Genomic DNA, 22765 nt, shown 5'->3' on the forward strand with positions numbered 1-22765 from the left:
AGGCCAAAAGTACTGTCTGTTTACCCATGGTCATTTCACAGCAGGGGTTGCTCTCAGAGAGGAACAAAAAGATTAACTCTAAGTTTGAACATTCTTTCCAAACCGAAACAGTTTTCCTTGTTATTTGAAAAATCATTTCCTTGTCATTTAACTCCATGAGAAATGAAATGACAAAAATCACTAGATTGTGCATATTTACGCGAAGTACGTACTAGATCACTAATTCAATGATAAAATCACTAAATCTAGTACGAAATCACTAAAAGTGGCATCCCTGTATATCGCATCTGCGGAACGGTATTGAAATGTGTGAGTAGCAAACAGATCGCAACATAACGGTTTCATGACATATAGTGGCGGCTGACGTACGCACGCAGGCAACCTCGTGAAAGTGTAGAGGAGCTACCGCTAACCCCTTTACTGTAGTGGGACTTCCCAACTAAGCCTTGTCAATACAATGTTATAAGAGGGGAAAAGGCGGTAAGAGAACTATGCGCAAGCGTGGGAAGTTAGCTTCGAAATCTAGGGGAAGCAGCTGTGGTGTTTGCGTATGTTTGTATGTGTTTGTATGTATGTGTGTGCGCCTGTTACTTGTGAACTTGTGTGGCGTGTAGGGAATCCACGTACAAAGTGTTCTTCCTGGCGTTTTACTCACGCCCTGGCCCTTTCGGAAAGGTATAGTTAATTTCTGTGGTTACTGTGTAGTTTTGAAAAACAAACTAGGTGACATAAAATGATTAAATTGAATGAAGTGGTTTGACAAATATTGACCATAAATATTTATGTGCCATATCATATACAGTGTATCATATGTCAACAATAGCAAATATCACTTCACCTGTTCTTATCACACTGACAGCAAACACGTATAGGAGACACCAGTATCTGTCAAGTCGAACATCCGGGTGTTATTTGTGGGGGATAAAAACGAATACGTAATAGCAGAAAGAAATTTCGTAGGCAGTTTCATTCAAAATTGTAAAGAATAAAATTAGACAGTGAGAGTAGAACTGAGTTTTAGATATTACCGCATTATTAATAAAAAAGTGAATAATAGTGAATAAACTTCCTGAATGTTTTCCCCTCAAATAAAATTTCTAATGTAGTTATGACATGATAAAACTATTGAATGTCTGCTGATAAATATCAACTTCCAATTCAAATAAAACTACAGTAGAATAGAGTAACACTGTTGATGAATATCTACTAAAATTCTAAATTAATCGTGATATGTAGTTGATTGAAAGTTTTGTTATTGATTTTTTGTCGGCAGGATTGAAGAGGGGGAGATCTTCTCTCCGTAACATTGAATCACAGTATTGTTTCCGGGCTGCCATTGTAGTAAGTTCCTAGTAGCCACTCCTCCCAGTGACTTACTGGTTCAGTTTTTCTGCTGTGAAACACGTCCAGTTGACTTACGACTGACAATGTGGAAATAACACTGCATATGGTAAGAATGAATAATAATATGTACATCTGACAACTTTTCGATTATGTGTAAAGACAACTTTGGCCTTGAAGTACTTAAACTGATTACAGTGGTATATGGCTCCGTCGTATGACTGGAGGAAGTAATACGTGAGACCTTGGCAACAGCTTACGAGATAATGCTGTACTTTTTCTTTCGTAAGAAATGAAAATTTAGGTTAACGTTTAAGGAAAAATATAAACTGTATGTTATTTTAGTGTTTAGGATTCAGTTAAACTTACAAGAAGTGATAACATGACAACTTCATGGGGCGAATAGCCTTCAGGTAATGGTGAATCCCCAAACAACAGTAGAAAGTTGAGGGATCCCAGTTACGACAGCGAACTTTTGAAGTACACGTACCACAACATCACTATATTTATATTTATTAACATCTTATTATAATACTCTCATTTACTATCGTAACATTCGTACAGTAGTTTATTAAACAGTATCATGAGGTGAATCGAAGATAATACATAGATCACGAGATTTGGATTTGTGAAAAAAGTACCGCCCACAATATACCGGAAATAAAATTTTGTTCGGACATATTTTAAGGCTATAATATCAATAGCTACAAGAATGTTTGCAGATCACCTTCAGAGAGATTTCAGCGAAAGGTTTGATTTTTGTCTCTCTCCTTTTATAACAAAAAGTTAGGGGAGATAATTTTTCTACAGTTAATTTTCTTCCTGCCAATATAACGCACAAGAATTCATTATTGGTAATATTGCACTGCAATAGTTATGAGACAAACTATAGTTTGAAGCATATATCGTAATTTGAATTAGCAATTCGTATGATTTCAAGGCTAATCTACTTTCTTGTTACTTCCGTATTTACGTGGCCCTTATTATTATTATTATTATTATTATTATTATTATTATTATTATTATTATCTGAACCTATGCCCTCTACACAGCGCATCATTCACATATGAGCATGAATATCCTTGTCATTCCTCACATCTGACACAAGTGACAAACACAAGTTTCCCTTTACATGCACAAGTGAAAAACATATTGATAAACATCGGCAAAGGGTACCGTAAAGGGAAGATTCTATGGATTATTATTTTTTTTCTATCTCGCATCGTTTGTAAGATTTGAGCCTACTTCCGGTTGGAGTTTCTAATTCATGTATGATCAATGTTTTCTTTCTTCTTGCATATAGTATGTAATAAGCAAATACATTACACACACAATTAATTATAATGCCAGTAGTATATGATGTTCATTGCGCAAAACACTCCAAATAATAAAGATTCATCTTAGGCTGGGGAAATGGTTATCGTTCATTCTTCATTATTATTTGGCCATGAAACGAACGCCTAAGAGATATGCTACTCCTGTATACAATTATGTGGTGTTGGAATGCATAACTCGTAAAAAATTCAACACTTCCAGTGTACCCCTAAAAATGTAATAAAGAAATAACGGTCATGTTGTTTTTTTTTTTTTAATCAATTAGAACTGGGCGATCTAAACAAAATTTGAAATCAACCAGTAAAAACGGCACGTTTCTAGCACTTGTGGTTTTCGAGATCCCATTGTCGAAATGATTATCGAGACAAACATATAAACTTTTCTTTGGAGACAAACATATAAACCTAACATTTTAGTATATAGATTGAGTTTGGAAGCTTGAATTTTAAACCTACACTAACAAACTAACTCCATGACCTATGGAACCCGGAGGTTCGTTGCCGCGTTTACAAAATCTCCATTGACTTCTGTCCTTAGCCAGTTGGGTCCAATTTCTACTTGTGCGAAATCCATGTTATTATTGTCCTCAAGTCTGCGTCTAGGTCTTTCTAATGGTCATTTTCTGGTAGGAATACTAGTTAAAACTTTGAAAGTGTTCCTACTTTCTTCCATTCTGGTTACATGCGCTGCGCACCTGAGCCTCCTAGACTTGATGACCCTAACAATGTTTGGTAAAGGTATAAATTATGCAGTTCCTCGTTATGAAGTTTCCTCCATACCCTATTCCCGTTCTTCTTTGGTCCGAATATTCGTCTCAGGATTTTGTTCTCAAATACTTTCAGTCTTCGTTCTTCACTCAGAGTAAGCGACCATACTTCGTAACCATAGAGCACAGCAGGCATAATTAACGCGTTATACATTTTAAGCTTTAAATTTCTCAACAAAATTCGGACGAAAAAAGATTTTGAACTGAATAGTAACACGAATTCCTTGCTTTCAGTCGACATTTAATTTCTTCGAGTGTATGATTTTGATCTGTTAATATTGATCCTAGATATTTGAAGGTATCTACTTGTCGAAATATTATTTGATATTTTGACACATTCATAATTTGCAGTATAACGAACCCAGCAAACTTCCATGTATTTAGTTTTCATTGCATTTACTTCCAAACCCATTTCCATGCAAGCGTTTAATAAGACCTCTGCATTTCTTTTGTTCTCGTATCATCCGCTGTCAGATTACATCATCAGTATACGCCAAAACCTGGTAAGTGCCATTCAGCTCTAATTACCATTCAGATATGGTTACTATCTTTGAGTTTTCTCATATCGTACTCCAGAACAAAGTTGAATAATAATGGCGACAACGCATCTCCTTGTTTCAGGCCTTTTTGGTCGTGAAAGTTCTAGGGTTGCCAACTGGCCGGTTTTCCACCGGCCTGACTGGATATATTGCTGTTATTTTGTTTAAAGCCGGTGACCGGTACAAACTTCTTACCAGCCCCTTTGTGACCGTTTTTTGTCAAATCTGTATGTAGTTCGAAGCAATTTCATCTAGTTCAAAGTATAAATTTAAAAATTAGCTAACTTTCATTCTGTAAATCCAAAACTGTCACCTTTCACCACCTATCAACGATTAATATATTTTGCTCATCTGTTTAGATAATTTTAAAGAGATTGACAGGGACTGTATCAGAGAAAGTTTGAAATTTACTTGTAAGTGATTTTATACATTTATTGAGAGTGACAAAGGACTTCTTGAAGCAGTTTCCTGTAGTTGAAGTACTGTATAAGTTTGAAGAATAAATTTCATTTTTCAAATCCAAAATTGTTACGTAAAGATTAATAATTTTTGTTCATCTGTTTCGATAATTTTAAAGAAGTGGTAGTTACTGGTAAATACAATAAAATGATCAATGTCAATTTTGCAACTTTTGGAAATGGGGGGGGGGAGAACTTTTTGCTAAAAATTCGTTCTTTCTCGCTATATTTTCTGTATTTTTGATGGTTTAAGTTAGTTTAGGTCAGTTTAGTGTAGGATTTTTGGGTTGGGGAGGCCAGAATTCTTTGCTTAAAATTCGTGCTTTCTTTTCATATTTTCTGTGTTTTTGATGGTTTAGGCTAGGTTAACTTAGATTAGATTAGGTTAGGTTAGTACGTAGTAAGTACCCTTACGTAACATCAACTCATTTCTCCTGTAAACACTGTTTTTTACCTGATTTTGGCCTCACAGTTCCAAAATTAAGTCAATGTTTAGCAGACGGGGTCCAGCTACTTTTTCTAAAAATATTACAACTTCGGTAGTTTTTGTTCACATTAGGTTAGTTTAGGTAGGTTAGGTTTGATTAGTTTGTTACATTGTTACTGTAGGAGCCCAGCATAATTTTCGAAAAATGATATAGTTTCGCTTATTTCTATTATTATTAGGTTGGGTTAGATTTGGTTAGATTATGTTAGGCCTAAGTACTTACGTCTTCCATTTCTTCTGTAAAATTTTCAATTTTTACGTACTTCTGGACCTCTTCTTCTAAACATTGACCCAAAATTATCCCAATACAGGTGCTAATGCTAATGCACTTTCGTTTACGATAGTACATTACCTTCTCATGAATGGATGCGAACAGAGATACTTCACACTTAGACCTCTTGTAAATCTAGTAATATATCAATGGAGTAATATACATATCTAAATGTTTTTAATAATTCATTTAGTGATCTTCGTTAACCCTTCGTGAGAGAAAGCCCAAATATGGATACGTACACTTCATTCATAGTGATCAGTGACTTAGCTCAAGTGTTTAAAAACGATTACTGTCAATGAATTGCGAAGACCCATACATAGGTTTTCGCCCGCGAAAGGTTAGAATGTTCATAAGAGTGACCATCGTTTTACTAGGTATAAATAATAGCAAAAACATTTGGAATTGAATGCGTTGTCAGAAACAGTATTAAGTGTAGGTAGGAGGTATAAGAAATGATAGTTCCAACCTATACTTAATATTGTTTCTGACTGTATGTGTAGATAATGTCAGCTAATTCTGGGTTCATAGGCTCCAAAACAGAAATAAGAATGCTTTACTATAAGTAAACTACCTATTTGACCCATTGAGTTGAGTTGTCTTTATTTGTTCCATTGATTTTTGCAAAAATTACATTCTTTAATTAACACATTGAACATTGTGAAATTTATAGAAAAGCATACATTTCCCCAAATCATCAGAAATGTTGGAAGGCGCATTCAGTTTAATATTTTTCAGTCAACAATTACAACTTATTGTTATTCATTATAAACAAACTTTTTCTAGATCATCAGTGCTACTGAATGGAATGCTTCCAACTTTAGATTAGTTCTCCGCAAACTCATCCTTACGAGTTTCTTTATCTTTTTCGGTTGTGAACGGTAGCTTTAAAATAATAATAATAACAAGAACTTGTTTATTTATTTCTAGTTCTTAAAGGAAGAAGTAATGATGTAAAGAATATGAATAATCCGATATTTAAGCAATTCCTCCGTTGAATATTCAACAGTAGCTCCAGTAACTTTAGCACCACTTTAAGCTTTCCCCAATTCAAAAATACACCTTGTAGGATGTATACATTGTTCCAGATTGGGTTTCTTGAAATTGGTAGCCATTGCAGTGCATTTGTAGAAGGTTAGTGGATTTACTAGAATACAATAATCCTTTTGCAAATTATATGATAAAATTATCGTTATTATATTAGAAAATGTTTTCTTTGGCCCATATAAGTAAAGACTGAAGAGTCCATTTGTTCAAGGAAGGAAGAGATGTACCATCAAATTGTTTCATTTATAGTGTAGAGTTTGTCTTCTGGTTTCTTGTAATTTTGCTCCTGCTAAAAATGATGCTGGTCAATTATTCTCGTAAACGGAGTATTTCTTTTAACAAGCATTCCGTTACTTTCATAGGTACGATATTTCAGTACACACAGACGATGGTGAAAGAGATGTTCATATAAAGCTTTAGTCCAAGGAAAAGCCGGACATACCATCTTGTAACCTAAATTATATTTTGTAATGCTGTATGGATAGGGTTTGATTAAACAGAGGTGTGACTAGGTTTAGGAAGGTAGACACACTTCTCACTTCGAGCTCTGCATTCAGTGTTTGAAATGTGAAAATAAATACACATTTGTGTAATGTCGGTAAGAAAAGAGCGTAGGTAGGGCTCTGATTTTCTTTATATACATATTATATACAATATACTGCGTCTTATGTTTTTCTAAAATTTCCAGTTATTTAATTATACTTAAATGTATCAAGTATATGTAATAATTTAACTATTATTTTATGATAAAATATGTATATGTAATATCAGATTTTCTGCTCGCTTACCTAACTTAGCGAGATGGGACCAAAAAGCCAGTGGTGCGGGGAGGGTGGCCATTTGTATTTATACTGTAGTTCAGAGAGGTATATGGAGAACTACAGATAAGGAACTAGATAGGTTGAGATTTAGGATTACGGATACCAAACATGCAGGAATTAGGTAAAAGTGGCTTTATTGTACAGATAATTTACTTTTTCGTATCAGTTGATGTTTCTACGATGTAAGGAGTTCTGACATAAAGAGCTGGTAGGATGCATATGTAATACGGAAATACTAACATTGGACTCACTTAAAAGCCGTATTTATTTATTATTATTATTATTATTATTATTATTATTTTGTATATCTTCTAACGACTGCTTGTCAACATTCTCAGTACATGTCTGTTATGGAATTTTGGTGCCATCGTAGTTTGTGGGACCATAGGTTTGTAAAATTTACAGTAGAAATATCTACTGTTACTTCAGAACAGAAACGTATAAATAATCAAAATATGTCAGGATCTTACCTGTGACATACGTAATAATGTTATTACTAGATAGTATATAATAATGTTCAAAAATGTAATCGAAAGTATATGCTTTTAACAACGTAGTAGTCCAGAAGGAAACCAAGATTAACTGAACGGGTGTGTTAGTGTAATGTTTCAAGTCATGATCCATAACGGTATAAGTGTCCGAAAGATGTTCGACAGGTAAGGCATAAAAATGCAGTGCTTTTCCATAATCCTCGTTTACGCCCATACCCACCGTCACCCATACGCCTGCTCGCTGTGAATGCACTGCTGCGCGAGTCCACCAGCTTCTCCCTGTCCTTATGCAGGTTAAGTACACTTCTTGCATTTAGTGGCCATCTAGTACAGGGTATTTTTTTTCGCTGTCGTTTTTGTGGTGTATGTTCGTACGCTGTATTTGTACCCATAATGATTAAGCTCTCGTAAAGTAAATCTGTACTCAGAAATGCAACTCTTCCCATAAGAAACTACTTATAAGGTACTATGAGTCAATTCCCTAGAGAAAGAAATACATTTAACTCATGAATTCATGTTATGATCCCATACATTAGGCTAGCACCGAGACTTATATATACACATTGATACGTGTACTCATACTACGGCAAATTTCTATCCTTAGGAAAAGTGCTATTATACTTCTTTTACAGCAAAACACAACTTAGTAAATCACGTGAACGGTTGATGTACTCCAGTATAATGCAATATGTGCTCATCTGTATATGTCTTTGATTAAATAATTCGTGGGTGAGACACCAATTTGTTTGTTTTAGTTTTGCGCCCATAATTGTCCACGAATAAACGCAAAGAATTCCTTAATAGGTACGTACTGAGGATGACAAACAGTCATTGAAACGTATATAAATAAATTCTACAATATTATTAGCATTTAACAACAAGAACAACAAAAGTCTATTGATGAGACATATCAATCGATAGATATCATTGACTAAACTAAATGATATACATAAGTGTGAAAGTTCATGCGTAGTTCTCGAGAAAATTTAGGAAAAATCAGTTGAGAATGTTCCAAGAGCATTGCCAGAACGAACTTGAAAAGAATTAGTTTTTATTATTAACTTGTACAGTCTTTATGCCAATTGTTCTATGTACTTTATTATTATACTCATTAAATAATTCTTGTAATATAGCTATCCATTTATAATTCCCTTGAGTACTGAATCTTTTCCACGTGTTTTTAAAAGTTCTGTTAAAACGTTCTACGATATCTTGTTTTACGAAGACATGCTCAAAATTGAAGAATTCGCAAAATATCATCCCTCTATGACTTATTGTTCCCTACATATGGCTCCTTAAATCTCCCAAAATCCGAACGTCTTGTGGCCAATATCTCGGGAACGGTGGCCAGGGGCCACCTGTTACTATTTGGTGTCAAAATGTTCATCATCCTCTTAGGTATTGATCAACACTGATACAGCCTAATCTCTCTGTGACTTATGATTCCCGTGATATGGCTCCTTACATCTCTCGAAATCGGAACTTTTTTGGCCAATATCTCGTGAACGGTAATTGTGATGCAAAAAATGTCATCTTCTTTCAGATAGTTTTTGATGGACGGCTCAAAATTGAAAAATTCGAAAATAACACACACAGGCATAGTGAGTTCAGTAACGAACTTTTTAAGTTCGTTGAAAATTTGTAATACCTACAAATTGATTGTGTATGAGAACCATGTCACTTACTGAAGTGAAACTGTTACTGAAGTATACCTAATGACGCTGTATTCATTATGACACTAGCAAGACGACAGTATATAGAATGGTTAATGAAGAAATATAGCTTAGTATTGTCATTAACTCTTAAACTTTAATTTCAGTTTAACTGAAATACTGCTACAAGATAAGATATCTTTCAGTCTATAGATCACATCGAGTTGAACAAAATACCGTGCTTCACTGTAAAGCGAACTTCCGTGCCACCAAAATCTATGTCGTTAGTTGCCAATAATAGTAATTGACAATTTTTAATTTACAGTAAGAAATTATTTGTTTTAAAATGCTGTATTTGTAGAAAAATACACTGTTAACTAGCAGATTGTTTTTTTTTTTTTTTTTTCTTCTTACGGTGACACACACACACACACACACACACACACACACGCAAATACTATATGCACATACTACTTATCAATACTTCTATTTGAGTAATTATAATTAATATCTTGCGTAAGAATAATTGAAAAGATCGCATTATCTAGTAAATACGAATGCTGAAATGAATTCTGACTTTGAGTCCGTCCCTTGACAGTTCTTTCCATTAACGAAGTTACACGTAACGTCACAGAGCGGAATATAAACAGCCAGTAGACATGTCTTTGAATAAAAAAAAAATGGAAGTATGAGTAAGTTTTCTGAGATTCTATTATATCCAGATGCATTCATTCCGCTTATAGTTCCAATAATTTTCCCTTTAATTTTGAATCACAGTTTGAAACACAGTTGTTTAAAACAACATTAATATAAAATTTCTGTTGGTCACCTGACATTGCTAAAGAAATTGACTGATCTTGACAACTTTTATAGAGCTTAAATATAGAGTTCTAATGCTTCTTTGCACTGTATGTTCACAATGATTCTGCTGTTTATTGAAATAATATATTTTGTTAAATTTTCGTAATTCGGAAAGTATCTCAGAATTTTATCTTATACCGAAAGTTTATTCTTTATACTTTCGGAGAGTTTTGTTTAGTTTAGATACTGCTTTGAAGCTTTCGTTTGATTACTCACGTCTGTTTTTTCATGTTGTAAATATGTTCAATAGTTTTTATTTTATAAAGTCAAGCGCACGTTGAATTGCTATTCCATTGATGCGTTAGCTTCTGAAGCTATTTATTATTTAGCAGTTCCATAATAGGTAGAGGTTAACGTCTGTACATGAACAGCGATTGAAGCAGGTGTACATTATATCGTAGAATTTACAAGTAGATATTGTAATCCGTTGTCACATGTTGGCATATCTACAAACGAGAGTACATAAATTTTAAAAATTAGGCTATTAAAAAAATAATAGCACCCTTCGTCTTAAATCCAGTATGATCACATTCAAAATTTCCTTTTTGAGAATCGTAATACATTAACATTTTTATTGTTGTTACATTTCTTGACATATTAATTGGTAGAACCCTAACCATCCTAAGAAAAAATTGTAATAGTACTTTTTTCTGTGTTAAATAAATTGGAATTGGCTATACTGCATTGATTTTCAGGGAGAAATATGTTTGGTTAACCCGGGCTCGGAAATGACGTATGAAAACAAAGTCCTATATACTGTATATTAAGTAGATATAAGTGTAAAGCCATTGTTGGTACTTACTTTGTTGTTTATATCCTGAAGATCCCCAAAAAGTGTCGCTGAAAAGCACGTTAACTATTGGTGGCCATCAAATGTAAAATACATCTTGTCTTTAAAATTCTGTCTATTGATATGTGCGAGCTAATGAGAAATTATATAATCTTATTCTTAAAAAAGTTATAATCTTATTATCTCATTCTAGTTTAAAGTGCGTTAACACTTGCGAAGAAGCAAATTGTTTACATTGCAAGAGTTTTTGTTTTTCTTTTCGTACAAAAAAAAAAAAAAGTTTACAATAAGGCGAGTTTCGCGTTTGATGAACTTATGCTTTTATTTAAAACAGGAATAAGCTTTGAAAATTAATTATTATAACAATGCATTCAACTAATTCAATCAGGAATTAAAAGCTATAGATTTTATGTGTGCCGTCATCTTGGGATATCAACCAGTAAAGAAGATGTCAAAGCACTCTGAAAAGTATACAATTTATAATTTAGAGTTAACTGTGAAACGATTAACCAAATTTGCAATTCGTCTGTTGCTGAGAAACTTACTCTGTAATTTTTCTTATATTAAAGGAGTTGAACTGTTGTTAATGACCCTATCGAAAGCACTTTCTGAATTTGACCCTCAAGAAAGTTTCGGAACGTGAAATACGTTTTGAACAATTATAAGACATTTCATTGATGAGGAACTGATCTGACTGGATTTTGCACTTGAAACATCAAATATTGTTATTTTGATTTTATGTCGATATTATCTCAGGCTGTAATGTATTTTTTTTTTTTTTTTTTTTTTTTTTTTGATAGGTACCATTATGTTTATAATGTATTTATTTATTTTTTTTATCCATTACTCACACCGATCGGCAGCAATATTGAATAGGTTTAAGACAAAAAAAAAAAAAAAAAAACTTTTATTCGTTCCCTTCTTTTGCATCAATATATTGTATTTTGTTTGTTTCTATTCATTTTCTTTCTTTTGTTTACTTTTAAGAATGGAACAAAATACGCTCCTTGTGACATTTGGAATGTATTGGTAGTACTAGAAGAGACGTGAGTTAATCTAACCTTCAAAATTCTATTGATAGTGTAGTATTACAAATTTCAATTTATTAAATCAGGAAAGAGTACTATTACAGTTTTATGTTTTTTTGCATTCAAGTTTATATACCTAAGTATATATGCAAGCAATAGTTCATGAAAACCAATAGATAAATTTCACTGAATACATATTATCAACTTCATCAGTTACAAGTATTAATTCTCGCCTTGTGCATGTCTTATAAATAAATAAGTTGAAATAAATACATTTAAAATAGTTACCAAATGCTGTTGCTGAAATGTTCGTTAATGTTGTATGATGGAAATTACTGTATTTTGAAAACAAAAATGAAAGCTGCGACTAGTTCGTTTATTCAAGTCATAGTTATAAACTGGCTTTCTGCGAAAGGACAGAACGTTATTATCTAGTGTAATTTTAAATAACAGCAAAATTTTTACAAACGTTTATTTCGTTTTAGTTCTTTGTTCAGTCCTTACAGAAGGAACAAGAAGTTTTCTGAAATTATTCGTTCAGAAAATGCATAAGGATCCTACTTCGTTCTATCAGAAAACAAAGAATCGTGTTCTTTTAATACTAATAGGCAACATGTTTTGGTCTGTTAAGCTTAAAGTAAAGATTTCAAGTAAATGAGTAGATTACTCCTTTCCTTTATAACTTATTTTTGTGGATGATGATGATTGACTTTGGATCAATTAATGTTTACGGTATTTTATATTTTAATTATTAATTCATTTTAATATCTGTCTCTATTGAGAGCCTCTTGCGTAGAGAAAAGAAAAATACAGGTGGCTAAGTTACAGATAAAACCTACGTGCATGTTTCAAATTCTAGAAGAAATAGAACTTTTATAATGTAACTGATTGTCAGAGGTAACTAACTTAGTTACTTTAACTGTGAATTTTTTGTTAGTCTTACATAAGAAAATGTACAAATTTCCTTCCAGTCTGAAACTGAAACCCTCTCTGATTTTGTATAAAATCCATAGATAATATATTGTGTTGGTTATTCAATCAGGAGATGTATACTGCAATTGCTAAAACAGAGAACCATAGAGTTAGAATATGAAAATCTGGATTTAATGTAGAAAATACCGGTTCCACCGTTCGTTTCGAAAAGTATTTCTATTGAATCATACACTCCCGTTTAATGCCTCTACATAAGAGAAAATTTGGTTCCCTGGACGTGCTGTTCGTGGTGTGTACTACAAAGTATTGTAGTTTTATTTATTTATTTTGCACCTACTACAGGGCATAAACCCCAATTACAATAGGCTTACAAACAGTAAAATATAAAAATTTCGAAATAGAACAAAAATACATAGATTCAAACAAAATAAGTAAATAAAAGTTGCAATAAGAGAAAAGAAAAGGAGAGAATTCCATACCTTCTTTTCAAGTTATCTCCATTAACATGGGATTTCATAATCCAAAATAGTAATATAAATACATACATTCACATGCACATACATACATACACACACACACACACACACACACACATAAATATATATATATATATATATATATATATATATATATATATATATATATATATAAGTACATATACATACAAACATACATACATATGCATAGAGTATTTCTAAGAAGAACAGAGAATGTGTTAATTTATACTAAAACTAAATGAAATCATAATGATTAACTAGCGAGTCTAGGATATTGTACGCAAAAATTCATATAAATGTAAAACCTAAAAAGAAAACATCATATTGTTTATTACCCTTGGAACCACCAGGACATTTCATTATAACAATAACATCATCTATTCAAGGATTACAGAGTCAATATTTTATTTGTTTCGTTAAACTCGACCAAATTTGATAATTTTCTTTACTGTGTTGATATACATGAGAAAAGGCATCGCAAAATCGACATCTGTATTCATTTTTATAATATTAATTTATCTTTCACATAATCTAATTACAGGAGAATTTGAATGAGCTTCTGAATATGATCTTTCACAGCAAAACGGAGGTCTCATTCGTAGAAATTTGTTGTTGGTATTAAAATACAACAATTTGAGAAACTCTGGATTATCGATTATTCCATTTAGACTTATGGACGAAAACAAGTTCCATAAAATGCCTTCTATCACACAAAGATATGAAGTCAATTTTTTTTTTTTAGCAACGTTGAATAAGATACATTTTCTTTGTATGATGATCTTTTATATGTTTTATAGTACAAGTATCTCAAAAATTTATTTTGTACTCTTTCAATTTTCTTATTGATAGACTTATAAAAAGGTGTCCAAATTATAGATGCATACTCCAACTTACTACGAATGAGACTATTGAATAAAATCTTAAGCGCTTGCATATTTGTAAATTCTTTCGTACTTCTGATTAAAAATCCCAATGATTTATATCCGTCATTTATTATTTTTAAAATGTGTGTATTAAAACACAATTTATTGTCTAACCTTACACCCAGATCATTTACTTCTTTAACTCTTTGAATAGCTTCTTTGTTCAGCGTATACTCAAAATGGGGTGGATTATGTTTTCTAGAAAAAGTTATAACTAAGCACTTCTTCACATTAAAATGTAGTTTATTTAAAATGCTCCACCTATAACACTCATCTAAATCCTCCTGCAATTGCAAAGCATCATTGTGGGTCTTTATTTCCTTATACAATTTCATATCGTCCGCAAACATTAAACAATTAGAATGTTTTATTACTGCCGGCTGGTCATTAATAAACAACAAAAAGAACAGAGGTCCAAGGTTCGATCCTTGAGGTATGCCAGAATTAACTTCGTACGATTGGGAACTGACTTGATTAAATATTACAAATCGTTTACGGCCTTTTAAGTACGATGAAATTAATATTAAAAGGTTATCTGATAAACCAAAAGCTGATAACTTTTTAAGCAATATGTCATGATCTAATTTATCAAAGGCTTTAGCGAAATCTGTATAGATGGCATGTACATTATTCTTGCTATCAAGTGAATCAGAGAGATATTGAGTAAAATTAATTAAGTTAGTTACTGTAGATCTCCTGGAATAAAATCCATGCTGGTATATAGATAAATAAGATTTCACATGATTATATATTTTAGCATAAAGAATCTGTTCAAATATTTTAGAGGGAGTAGAAATTAATGATATCGGTCTATAGTTTTCAACTTCAGATGGATTACCTTTTTTGTGAATTGGGCGGATTTTGCTAATCTTCCAAGTTTCAGGGAAAACTTGTGTTCTTAATATAAGATTAAAAATATAACACAATGGTTTCATCAATACTTCGCCACAGCCTTTGAATATATAAACTGGTATTAAATCAGGTCCCGAGGATTTTGATGGTTTCAACTTTCTAATTGCTTTTACATAGTCCTCTTCAGTAACAAAATATATGTTCAAGCATTGGGATACCTTCAAGTTAACCGAATCGGTTATATTATAATTAGCAGGATCTTGAGAATATACACTTTTAAAGAATGCAGCAAAACCATGGGAAATACATTTGTTGGTATCTAGAGATTGTTTTCGATAGGTCATATTACTAGTTGCTAATTTATTTTCTTTTTTGTTGTTGATAGAGTTCCAAAAGCTTTTCGGATTTGTATTTATCATATTTTCAGTTTGAAAAACATACGGTTTATGTGCCTTATCCATGGAATGAATAGATTCCCTGTAAATATTACTATTCCTCCTACATAATTCGCTTATAGGATTTATAATCTTAGAAAGTGATTCAATTCAGCAAATGCTATTCTTTGTATAATAATAATAATAAAAAAAAAAGTTTACGTGTATGCGAATATTTTAAGTTATTGTAATCTGTCGTCACGGAAATGACTTGAATGTTCTTAAATACATTTGAAATAATTAGCACCAATTTGAGACTTTTATAAAGAATAGACAGTTGGTTATGTTGCACCGAAAAGTAAGTTGTTTTCAGGAGAGGGCATCGTTTAAAGTGTAAATAGTATGGGAATAGTATGGGACTATCTTACCTTGGCAGTTACAAGGACTACCTAATAGACAGAGGGTGGATTTTATGTTACCCAACCATTTTAATGGATTCACTCAAATACAACTAACCCTTTTGTATATTGAATGTTTTGTGTGGTCTCCATAGTTCCTAATTCTCAATGTAAAACGATCGTAATAAGCAACTAGATGATAAATAATTGCTTTTATATTTCACATTGTATAGAGAATTTTAAATATTGGGAAGTTGCTGTCGTCACATTATGTACTGTTGAATAGTTATTACTGTGACATATTGTAAATATGTCGGAAACATTTATTAGCAAACCTGGAACGAAGTGTAGCTATGTTGTTGTACTTTTATGTTCTGTTGTCATAATGACATAATTCCCATACAATATGCTAAACACACTAAGGAATGATAACGATTACATCATTCACTTCAACTGTCGATACCTTGGAAAACACGAAGTAAAACTTATAAGGAGTTTTCAGGAATCGAGCAGAGATGGCATGCTTTCCATTATTTTTCAAAATCTAAACGTTAAATTGTGTTTTTAATGTGTATTGACGATTATTCTATTGGAAAGCCATTTAAAATATGTTACTTATTTTTATGGAACTTGATTTCTTGATTATATTATTTTATTCAGTTGTCATTTTGTAATTAGTTAATGAGCATCATCATTATTTTAATATGGTACAGAAAAAAAAATGGCTTCAAAAGGAAAGAAGATATGTGATCTTAAATGATTCACAGTAAATACCTTTGAAGCCTCGTATTTACTACTTTATTTATTTTGTTAAAACTTCACACCTATTTAATTCGTTATTTTTCTTAAATTTACTGAATTCTTTTAACTTCAGTTGTAATTAGGGATGTAAAAAAATATTTAAGCGTGGTATATTAATTTTACAGAAAGGTGATTTCATTGATTACATTGTATGTAATTTGTACTATCTATTTTAGTTATTTTTACTTGATCTTACGTAATTTTTGACTTACTGAAATACTGCTAAATACTGTGACGAATTTTTCTCTGATACTTCATCAGACTTCAGAAGTCATTATTTCTTCCTCTGATTCTTCTGTGACTACTTAATTTATCTTATTTAATTTGCGGTCACATTTAATACTCTTGTTGCGTATACTTATATTTTGTCAACCTTATCTGCAATGTGATTATTCTTATTATTAATTTGCAGATAAGGATATAGTAAATATCAAAGTAAGTTAGAATGCGAATATTTTTGTTGTGAATTTGACTCAATAAGTGCAACAACATTCATATTACCAGTAGTGCTTATTGCGTGACAGCCTACTAAAATTCTCCAATATAAGTAAAATGCAATACAGTTTTCTTTCACATATGTATCATTCTTCTTCTTCGTATCTCTACTTTGTGTTAAGTGTAGAAGTTCTGGTTCTTCTAGTAAAGAAAAACGGATTGACCTTCATTCTGTGTTGAAGCTTACTTATGATTAATATGTGATTTAGAGAAAGCAAAAGCAAATTATTGTATGGACTTAGATGCAACAAGCTATTGAGTAAAGATGCGAAGAATAAAACTGTTAGAATTACTCAGTTCACACACAAAAATTTGTATTTTGCATTATTTTTTCGTCTTGGTAGTTCAGATTACATTTTTTTTCTTTCGTTTTTCTCTTCTGTACACTGAAGGTGATATTTGCTGACTTTCCAGAGAAGTACGTGTGTAACTAGCTGTTACCTACGGCAAGGCTTAGTCTTATTGTAATGAAGGTTCTTAACTGGGATAGCACTTTAAATGTATCTCTAATGTCTTTTGTTATTGTGCTCGATGAGCATCATGATGCGCGTGAATCAAGGAAATTCACGGAGTTTCATCGGTTATACGGTTGTAACGTTTGTTATTCTCTGTTCTATCGTATCTATACTATATGTGTGTAAATTTTCTTTTGGCTTGATTAAATAACAAATTTAGGAAAAGCCAGAAAAGGTCGGAAATCCAATAAAACTTAGAGTAGGCTTTCCTTGCATCTCACAGTCAAATAAAAACAAGTATTTGACAAGTGATACTGATTAGTTGTTCAAAAGTTATTGGCACTTTTCGACTATTATTTCACAACAAGAATTACAGTGTTTCGAATTTGTTAGGCCACTAATTTTCAGAAATGAAGTAGAACTTGCAATATATATCCGTCTTCCTCCTCTTGAGTCCAAAAAATTTTATGTGTGGTGATCGGTTGTTCAAAAGTTAGGGTAAATTTTCAATGATACCCCCCCCCCCCAAAAAAAAAAAGTTAGAATTCTCAGAAAGTCAATAGAACTTTCACTGCAAAATTTTTCTTGGTTCCCTGACTTCAATTAAGGTAGACGATAGATGATAGATTTATTGTTTAAAAGTTATTTTCGTTTTTATATATATATATATATATATATATATATATATATATATATATATATATATATATATTTCGTACAGTTATATCAATCTTTTTTGGGAATTTAGTGAAACTTACAATGTAAATGAATCTTAGCTTCCAGCGTCCAAAAGATACATAGTAGAATTTGTTGTTCTAAAATTACTTTCTTGAAGATAGAGAAATCGAACAAGACAGTTTCTGCTTTCTTTGGCTATTCACTAGTGCAGTATTTCTTCAGTCGTTTATTTCCACTTTCGGTGCTTAAGTATTATACTGATGCAGCGTGTCATTAATTATATTCTAGAAACATTAGCAGATTTAAAGTAGGAATTCAAAGTAGGTGGTGAAAAGATACTTTATTATTAATTGAATATCCGTTAATCAGTTTATTTGTAACCTTAGAAACAGTACAGACGAAGCATTTCTAAAAACTGATTGACACATGACTGTATAGGACTTTTCTTTTAACTTTATTTTTAAAAAAATCAAGAAAAAGACCCATTCTTACCTGTTTTTACCATAACTTTTCTCTCTCTCTCTCTCTCTTTTTTTTTTAAAAAATTTGTTTTTCCAGTTTTGTAACAGATGCTAAGTTTATTGTAATATTTGGTTTTACTGGTAATGTGTAGATTTTTTAATGTAAATTACATGCTATTCTGAAGTTTTTCTGTTTTTCTTCGAATTTCATAATTGGTGTGACATTCACTGTTACCTATTGTTTTAATAAGCTTATTCGAATCTGACATCTGGTATCAATTAGATGAAGGGAAGCAACCAGTAATACCATGAGAACAGTCTAGCTAACTTGTCTGTCATTTAGATGCACGATAGGAGAGGTAAATTAACTTCATTACTGATGTACAATTGTTAAAATATTGATTTTTTGCTAGCTAGAATATCGTGTTCTTTTAGTAAATTTAGATTTAAACAACCCTACAACAATTATACCTAGTCACATGATTGAAAATAGTGTTACCATCCTTTTATTACCTTGTTTTATCAATGCTCTATCACTACCAAACAAAGAATGTATGTTTCTCTCTAATTAAATATTTCATTATAGACAGTAACTTCCTGTTAATAAGTTTCTTGTGTTCACAGAAAATACGTAGTCTTTGAACACAAATATTTGCTTCAAGATTTCAGTCTAAATCAGTTGCTTTGATAACCTACCACACTTGCCAGTCGCGTAGCATAGAGTGTTTTTTGTTAGATTGTACGGTACTTGCCTAATTTAATCTGGTGGTGTGAAATATGTTAGGTTCTAGCTGTTCCATCAAGTGCTTCCATCACTGTTGTTGTTTATTCAGTCGATTATTAAGCAACTTTCGTATACCTCTTTTACTTGCAGAGCAGTAGTTCAAACATTCAGCACAAACACGCCTGTTTGCAGTTGGCGTTAGATTTCCGTATTAAAATCCTCATAGGGGAAGTCTCACTACAGACCACCATTTGCTTGTAAATAGTGGCTAAGTAGTAAAACCCGCAACAACATCGTGTCTGTTGGTTTCGAGCATTCTGCTTTTTTTTTTTTTTTTTTTTTTTTTTTTTTTCAACTGTCCTTGTTTCAACAATTCTATTCTCATTCAGCCTTATTTAGATTAAAGGGGTAAAACTATGGGATGTTCAACTACATGTTTGGTAAATCCTTGCTAGGAATGGTATTTAGTCTTAAAGACAGTTCGCTTGATCTACAACATTCAACAAGTTTTCCATTTGTGGAAGTACAAGTGAAATAAATCGTAAAATGTTTACTTAATCCTTTGTCCATACAGTATATATATAAATAAATAATAGGCTTAAGATAAAGTAGTACTAATCATCAGAAAACAGGAACTGATAATTTTTTGCAAACAGAACTGAATTTCAATCAGGAACAATTTGGTTTAACGAGCTTAAGAGGAAAAATTCTACATGAAAATGCTCAATAAGTGAACAGGGATATCAAATATAGTGTCATTATTTAGATTACAGCCTTTTTAACCAAAGCGGGTATTCGGTTGAAAAATGTTGACACAAGAAAATACTTAGATTAGATTATAGGAAATTAAATAATGTAAAGTTGTAAGGTAGCCCAACACCAGTTCTGTCCTACTTTTTCATTTTTTTTTTTTTTCGCAATAATGCCGAAATCAATGAATAATACCTAAACTTGTCTGTAATTGGAATACTAGTCAGTACAGTAAGTTGGTCAATGTTTCTTTCATGGTCTTTATTCTTGCGTAGTTTTTTATCTTACCTTATGATACCATAATTTATTTGAATGCGTGTTTGACAATTCAAAATATATTGACAACAAAAATTATTTACTTAAATAGTATTTTTTAAATAACTAGCTGAAATGTCTTTCGATGAAGAGAGTAAGATTTACGGAAAATATTTGAACCTCCTTCCCACCATAGGATACGTATTTCAATGAAAGTGTAATGATAAAAACCGATGAGATATTCTGTTTTTAGGTAAAATAAATCTAAGACAGTACAAGATAACAAACAAAGAAGAAAAATACAGAAGGTGCAGAAATGACGTCAACAGAGAGGTAAAGAAGGTCAGAAAAAACTGGATAAACAACACGTGCAATGAAATTTAGGAAAATATAGTCAAAGGCAATACAGAAACGGCATATAGAAAGGTTAGAAAACAGTGAGAAAAAAGAAACGCACAGACATTATCGTAGAGAAGGACGGGACAACGTTAATAGAAGAGGAACAGATAACAAGAAGATGGAAGGAATACATTGAAGAGCTCTACAAAGGAGACAGAGTGAACGAAGAAGAGAGAGAAAAAGAAGAAGACGTGGATGAAAATGAATTAGGACCATCAATTTTACAGTGCGAATTCGATAATGCTTTCGAGAGAATGCAACATAGTAAAACCCCAGGAATAGAGAAAATACCAACGGAAGTGATTAAGAATCTCGGAATAGCAACAAAGAAGAAACTATTTAATCTTATTAATGAAATGTATATCTCGGGAAAAATACCAAGAAACTTCGAGAAAAGCATATTGGTACCTATCCTGAAGAGAAAAGGGCGCACAGAAATGCGAAGAACACAGAACATTAAGTTTGTTTTCCCATGCATCAAAAATACTGTGCAAAATTATCGCACAACAAATAGGAGAGAAAATCGAAGAACGGATATCGGAGGACCAGGATTCAAGAGAAAAAGGGGAACAAGGAAAGCAATACTGAGTCTACGGTTGATCGTGGAACAGCACATCAGAATAAACAAACCAATTGTGATAGCATTTGAAGATATAAAAAAAGCTTTTGACAACGTAGATTGCAATATCATGTTCAGAGCGTTGAAGAATCTGAAAGTGGATTACAGAGACAGATGAATAATATACGAGCTTTACAGGAACATACAGCTGTTATAGGAAGAGATCAGAAGGAAGCAAGAATAAGTAAAGGAGCAAGGCAAGGATGTGGATTTTCACCTCTCCTGTTCAACGTCTATATAGAAGAGGCTATGAAAGAATTCTTTGATAAAAGCGAGAAAAGCGTAAAAGTAAATGGCCAGGTTTTCAGCACAATAAGGTTTGCTGATGACATAACACTAATAGCGGAGAACGAAAAGGACTTGCACGAAGCACTCTCAAACTTGAACGACCGACTGGAAAATACATGCAAAATGAAGATAAATAAGAAGAAAAGTAATAAAGTTCATAAGAGCAGGACAGGAAGGGGCATGGAGAGAAAATGGAAGACTATAAGACTTTCCCCTATTTAGGAGGTGTAATATCCTCGGATGGAAGAAGTGAAAAAGATGTAAGTTCCAGAATAGCACAGGCTAAAAAAGCATTTAATAGAAAAAAAGGACTGCTAACATCAAGAAATATGTCGTTGGACATTCATAAACGATTTAAGAACCATGGTATGGAGCGTGGCGCTTTATGGATCAGAGACGTGGACATTGAAAAAAGGTGAAATAGCCAAGCCGGAGGCATTGGAAATGTGGCGTTGGCGCAGAATGCTGCACATATCATGGACCGCAAGGAAAAGGAATGAAGACGTACTAAAGGAAGCTAATGAAAATAATAGAAAGAAGAAGAAGAAAGCATGCTTGGCTATTTTATCCAGCACTCCGATTGAATCACTGTGCTGATATTGGAAAAGGCAGAAAGAAAACCAGGAAGAGGAAGACCAAGAATAGGATATCTTGATGCAGTTACCAAGAAGAGACTTTGTCAAAGTATAAAACAGCTCTCCGAAAGGAGAGAAAAGCTTTAAAATTTCCATGTTACCCACCGTACTACGGTTGAGGTGAACAAGATAAGGGCGATAAAATTCTAGCTCAAAGTAGGTGCTAATTATGCTTCAGATGCTCAGCCGTTTTCCCATGATGTGATCAGAAAAGGAAACAACGCTGCTTTCAATGGGGCGAAAAAATATGCTTAAATTGTCTCCCTCTCCCTCCCTTTTTTCTCAAAATGTGAATTTTCGAAAAGGTAAGGACACGTTTCCACTTATTTTTAATATGGAGT

The 22765-nt window shown here is 32.4% G+C and overlaps 1 protein-coding gene across 4 annotated transcripts in view; it reads left to right on the forward strand.

Moving 5' to 3' along the window:
* The first annotated feature begins 363 nt into the window (after positions 1–363).
* Positions 364–22765, forward strand: part of siz (Brefeldin-resistant Arf-GEF family protein schizo) — a 436074-nt gene continuing 413672 nt past the window's right edge. For 2 of the 4 annotated variants that reach the window (XM_081762743.1, XM_081762752.1), the window contains exon 1: positions 364–675. In XM_081762743.1, the coding sequence (XP_081618869.1) occupies positions 551–675 (125 nt within the window). In that variant the 5' untranslated portion in view covers positions 364–550. Of the gene's footprint in view, positions 676–1300; positions 1451–11849; positions 11906–22765 lie in introns of those variants that run through there. The other 2 variants (XM_081762746.1, XM_081762747.1) reach the window with 2 other exon arrangements.

Source organism: Thermobia domestica, chromosome 6 (assembly GCF_964235325.1).
Source record: "Thermobia domestica chromosome 6, izTheDome1.hap1.1, whole genome shotgun sequence".
NCBI classification, from domain to species: domain Eukaryota; kingdom Metazoa; phylum Arthropoda; class Insecta; order Zygentoma; family Lepismatidae; genus Thermobia; species Thermobia domestica.